Below are 5,929 nucleotides of genomic sequence, written 5' to 3' on the forward strand. Positions count from 1 at the left end.
GCGATGGGGTGGGATATAGCTGGATGGGTTGGTTGGTGGTCGGCGATTGGTAGGTGGTAAAGGTCGATGGAAGACAGGGCCGTTGTAGGGTACGTGATATTGGTTTGGTTGACGATTAGTGTTTCTATGTCTGGCTTCTTGCCAGTGGTTGTTGTAGTTGGGGAGCATAATGAAAATAACTTGAGGTTAGAAAGGGAATGTACAGCGGATGTAACAGGAAGAAACTGTATATGCTAGCGTGAAAATGTGGGGATCAAATTATGCAAATAAGTCAAACTGGGTTTGGGGATATATAAAGTAAGAGGAGAGTTATGATGAAAAATGCAAAGATATATATTTAGGTGATAAATAACGCTAACAATGATGTGAAAAATTATAACAAGTAAAACAAAAACTTACGCAATTGACACGAACCGGTTTTCGAAATATTATTGGGTCAATAAATGGCTAGTTAAATTTAACCAAAGCAAAACTAAAGTCGTAATGTTTTCAACTCGAAGTTTAGAAAAACTTATACTTTGGAAATGAAAAGTTACAAATAGTACACCATCACAAACACCTAGGATGCCAAATGGTCAATTCACATTACTAATTTGTGTAAGAGTGCCTCTAAATTACTCAATATACTACGAAAATTAAAATATCAACTTAACAGGCAGGCACTGTATTCATAAGATAAATTCTTGAATATTTATGTGAGAAACGGGTGTAGCTTAGGTGATGTAGATAGATTAGAAATACAACTTGAAGCAGCCAGAATTGTCACTGGTCTTCCAAAACAATCCAGTAGAGCATCTCTGTATTTCGAATCTGGGTGGACAGCAGGAAGATTAAATGCATACCACAAAATTACCCATGGCCATTCACCTCAATACTTAAATGATATTAATGATGAAATAAATTCCTATTCTAATCATGTTTATAACCTTCGAAATTTAACGAACCAAGGTGATCTTTTTAAATTTGAAATAGTAGATGATTCAATGTGCTCTTATGGCTTTCCAGAGGAATATCCCCATCACTAATATTTTTGATTGTCCATTATATGTTATCCAACGTCAAGTCCTCAACAATCTGGTAGATTTTACATTGTTAAATATGACATTATACTATGTGGTGATCCTAATCTTTCATATAATTCAAATGTTAAATTATTCGAGCATGTACAACAGTTTATTAGAACATCCCAACAATTTACAAATTGAAAGTATTACAATAATTGATTGTTAAGATATATATCCTTATGATTCATCTAGAACTTGTCGGTGCCTTATTGTATTGTATTATAAATGTATTTGTATTTTTCTTAAACATTTGTTAAATTACTGTTACCATCTTGTTCAATGTAAAACACTTATATGTTTGGAGTTAGGGATCAAAGTTTGCGTGACTTGCACTTGATCCATTTGAATTCCAATAAAATATGTTAAAACTAACTTCAGTATCAATATCAGTATCGTTACTGACCTCTAGTACATACTACAGTCAAACACTGTCAATATCTCTATCATTTCTGACCTCTACTACATACTACAGTCAAACACTTTCAATATATGTACAATTACTAACTTCTACTACGTTACTACAGTCAAACACTATCAATATCTGTATCATTACTGACCTCTACTATAAACTACAGTCAAACACTATCAATATCTGTATTATTACTATCCTCTTCTATATACTAGTTTCAAACACCTTAAATAATTTATCTGTATCCTTTAACCTCTACTACATACTATAGTCAATCATTATCAATATCGTTATCATTTATCATTTCTGACCTAGACTACATACTACAATCAAACACTATCAATATCTGTATCATTACTGACCTCTACTGTAAACTACAGTCAAACACTACCAATATCTGTATTATTACTGGCCTAGACTGCATACTACAATCAAACAATATCAATATCTGTATTATTACTGACCTCTACTACATACTACAGTCAAACACTATCAATATCTGTATCATTACTGACCTTGACTACATACTACAGTCAAACACTATCAATATCTGTATCATTACTGACCTCTACTATAAACTACAGTCAAACACTACCAATATCTGTATTATTACTGGCCTAGACTACATACTACAATCAAACAATATCAATATCTGTATTATTACTGACCTCTACTACATACTACAGTCAAACACTATCAATATCTGTATCATTACTGACCTTGACTACATACTACAGTCAAACACTATCAATATCTGTATCATTACTGACCTCTACTATAAACTACAGTCAAACACTATCAATATCTGTATTATTACTGACCTCTACTATAAACTACAGTCAAACACTATCAATATCTGTATCATTACTGACCTCTACTATAAACTACAGTCAAACACTACCAATATCTGTATTATTACTATCCTCTTCTATATACTAGTTTCAAACACCTTAAATAATTTATCTGTATCCTTTAACCTCTACTACATACTATAGTCAATCATTATCAATATCGTTATCATTCATCATTTCTGACCTAGACTACATACTACAATCAAACACTATCAATATCTGTATCATTACTGACCTCTACTATAAACTACTGTCAAACACTACCAATATCTGTATCATGACTGGCCTAGACTACATAATATAATCAAACAATATCAATATCTGTATTATTACTAACCTCTACTACATACTACAGTCAAACACTATCAATATCAGTATCATTACTGACCTCTACTACATACTATAGTCAACACTATCAATATTAGTATCATTACTAACCTCTACTGCATACTTCAGTCAAAGAGTATCAATATCTTTATCATTACTGACCTAGACTACATACTACAGTCAAACAATATCAATATCTGTATTATTACTGACCTCTACTACATACTACAGTCAAGCAATATCAATATCTGTATTATTACTGACCTCTACTACATACTACAGTCAAACAATATCAATATCTGTATTATTACTGACCTCTACTACATACTACAGTCAAACACTATCAATATCAGTATTATTACTGACCTAGACTACATACTACAGTCAAACACTATCAATATCTGTATTATTACTGACCTAGACTACATACTACAGTCAAACAATATCAATATCTGTATTATTACTGACCTCTACTACATACTACAGTCAAACAATATCAATATCTGTATCATTTCTGACCTCTACTACATACTATAGTCAACACTATCAATATTAGTATCATTACTAACCTCTACTGCATACTTCAGTCAAACAGTATCAATATCTTTATCATTACTGACCTCTTTCATATACTAGTTTCAAACCCATGCTGCACGAATCGAGTTGAAAGTTGGCCATGTTTCCACTTTCTTTTAAGGCATTTTTGCAGTTTTTACATTATTTATTTCTTTATTTCGAAGTTCATGTTAATTCTAGACACTTTAAGAAATATAGATTCGTTTGCAGAAACAACATGTGTTAGTGAAGCAAGTTTCTTGACGACAAATTGGAAAAGATTTGAATGGAAGACTAACAAGTAACCTTGTGGATGATGAATTATTGTGAGCAAACGGACCCAACGCGACTGAACTCGGGGCGAACATAAAAAAAGCCGAAAATGTACAAGGGCGAACGCGTTTAACAGCACTTATATAAAATTCTATTATAAACTTCATGACCTTGACCTGCGCTTTTATGGGATTTTTATTCTCATATCACCCTAACACCCAACATTACGATTGTTGTGGAAACATACATTACTTCCTCTGTGGCGTAGTAATATTATAGAAGGCATATTGCATAAAATTCTGTAGTTTATTTTCAAAAATTATTCTCAAACAAATACCCTTACGATCGTTTGAGGACGATTAGTCCTGAATTGATTTTGAATAGATATACCTGTAATAAGCCTCCAATTCCAAGGTTAAAAGTAAATTTGACTAATTTGTAATTAAGATCTATTGCCGAAAGAACAAATGAATGTACACTATATTTCATACAACGCTGAACTTGTAACCTAGGTTTGAAGTGAGAGGTATTCAGCCTTGAACTGCGAACTCTTCACAGTCGGACTAGACATTTATTTGTAAACAAACACGATATGTTTTTTTTCAAAAAGGGAATTTTACTTTCAAGCTGTCGTATACTAAACGGTTTGCGCAGTCGTTATCATTCAGCTTACAGTTTTCAATTTTTTCCCTCAACTTTTACTTGCCATACTTATTGTTTTCACCGCGTCTTTCAAAGTGTTTACCAATTAATGAGTACAGTTTATATTCAAAATTTATTAGACAGAAATACTTTGCAGATTCCTGCAACACCTTATGATTGCGTTGCTGTCTTACTGTCTGGCAGCAATGGGTTATATTTAAAAACCAGCAAACGGCCACTGAAATACCCCTAAAGTTTATTTGCCTCGCCGGTGCACAAACTGCAACTGCTGTCGTTGCAAACCATACACAACAGATACAATAAGCCTTTAGTTGTTTATGTTTGGACAGGGACATGTGACATCACTAAGAAAACGTATGTTCCTCGACGACATATTATTCCAAGTTATCAGGAACAACAAGTTGCCTCTACGGTTATTTGAGCTGTATATAAACGCCTTATTGATTTTGTAATTGCGCAGAATTGGACAATTAAATTAATCTATTTTACTATTTATAATCTCCACCATTGCTACAAATCTACTTCTCCTGTGCTGGACTTCTTTATACCGAAAGAAGTAGAGGTATTTGACTACACAATTTGTCAATTGAACTCCCGTTTAAGTATATTCACTGTTATTGGATGGTCCCCCCCCTACTCCCATTTTAGCCAAGAAGTGGTTGATATTACGAAGTGTGCTGGGTAGATCGTTATGGCATTCAACTTGATCCTCAAGAAGTCCTCACTCTTTTGGACTTTAAGTATCGAGAAAAATTCTCTCAAAATGTATCGTCCATCCTCTGAAGTTCCCATTCCTGATTTAAATGAGAGGGACTCGAGTTTCTCATTTAGTCAGCTATCCGATGATATATGCAGCCTCAGCTCTTCTCTTCGCGAAGTAATAAGTGCTGTATCTTCCAACACAGAATATCTACATTAACAACAACTCGCTCCATACTCATCAACCAAATTGTGAACAAAAACATGGTCTATGACTGATGAAACCCAAACTGATCCACAGGAAACTTTTAATCCAAATACCATACCGGGGTTTAGTGGTGGATCTATATCAAACAACAACCCCAGATCTAGCGATCAGAATGCTTCATTAACTCGTTCTGACGTAGCTCACGAAAACCTACCAACTTTCAATGGATCCGGTGACAGTGACGCATTTACACTTCCTTTCACTCGTGCAGCAAATTTATCACTACCTTGCCACAGGAAATTATCGGAGATTATAACCAGTTGACTAAACACATGCAAAGCCGATTTGGAAGGAAAAATCCAAATATTCGCAGAGGAAGTCAGACGCTTGCATATGGTAATGTCACTAAAATTGAATAACAAGAGGAATTTGCTGCCGAGACATTTCTCAAGGGCCATAAGAATTCGAAGATCGCACATGTAGTCCTTAATCGCAACCCTAAGACTGTTGCTGAAGCTGTGGATTTTGTCACCCAATTAGAACATAATTATCGAGCAACTATAGGGCGGGAAAATGACATTCGTAACAGATCCAACCGCGTATCATGGTTTGACATCGAGAAACCATCAGAAGCTGAGCTTACCTATTAAGAAAGCATGGCTAATCTGGTGAAATTGGCAAGTAAACTAGATAAATACCAGCATATGTTGCCAGCTGGACATGGTCAACCAGTTGACACTAGCCTTCGTCCTGTATTTACTTAACGAGTATTACACGGAGAAAACAGACGCCACAGACCATCTCCCAAGCGCACCCATGGCGATAACGAAACTTATAATTGCTTTACGTGTAGGGACCTAGGTCATTTTCAATGGGACTG

At 34.6% G+C, this 5,929-nt stretch overlaps 1 protein-coding gene across 1 annotated transcript in view; it reads right to left on the bottom strand.

Moving 5' to 3' along the window:
• The window catches only part of LOTGIDRAFT_172886 (hypothetical protein), a gene marked incomplete at both ends in the record, with an annotated part of 8,667 nt that extends 5,338 nt beyond the window's left edge, over positions 1–3,329 (bottom strand). Inside the window, one exon of the mRNA XM_009050072.1 lies at positions 3,272–3,329. Coding sequence (XP_009048320.1) covers positions 3,272–3,329 — 58 coding nt within the window. The remainder of the gene's footprint in view (positions 1–3,271) is intronic.
• Between the last annotated feature and the right edge of the window lie 2,600 nt (positions 3,330–5,929).

Source organism: Lottia gigantea (assembly GCF_000327385.1).
Source record: "Lottia gigantea unplaced genomic scaffold LOTGIsca_144, whole genome shotgun sequence".
Lineage (NCBI taxonomy): Eukaryota > Metazoa > Mollusca > Gastropoda > Lottiidae > Lottia > Lottia gigantea.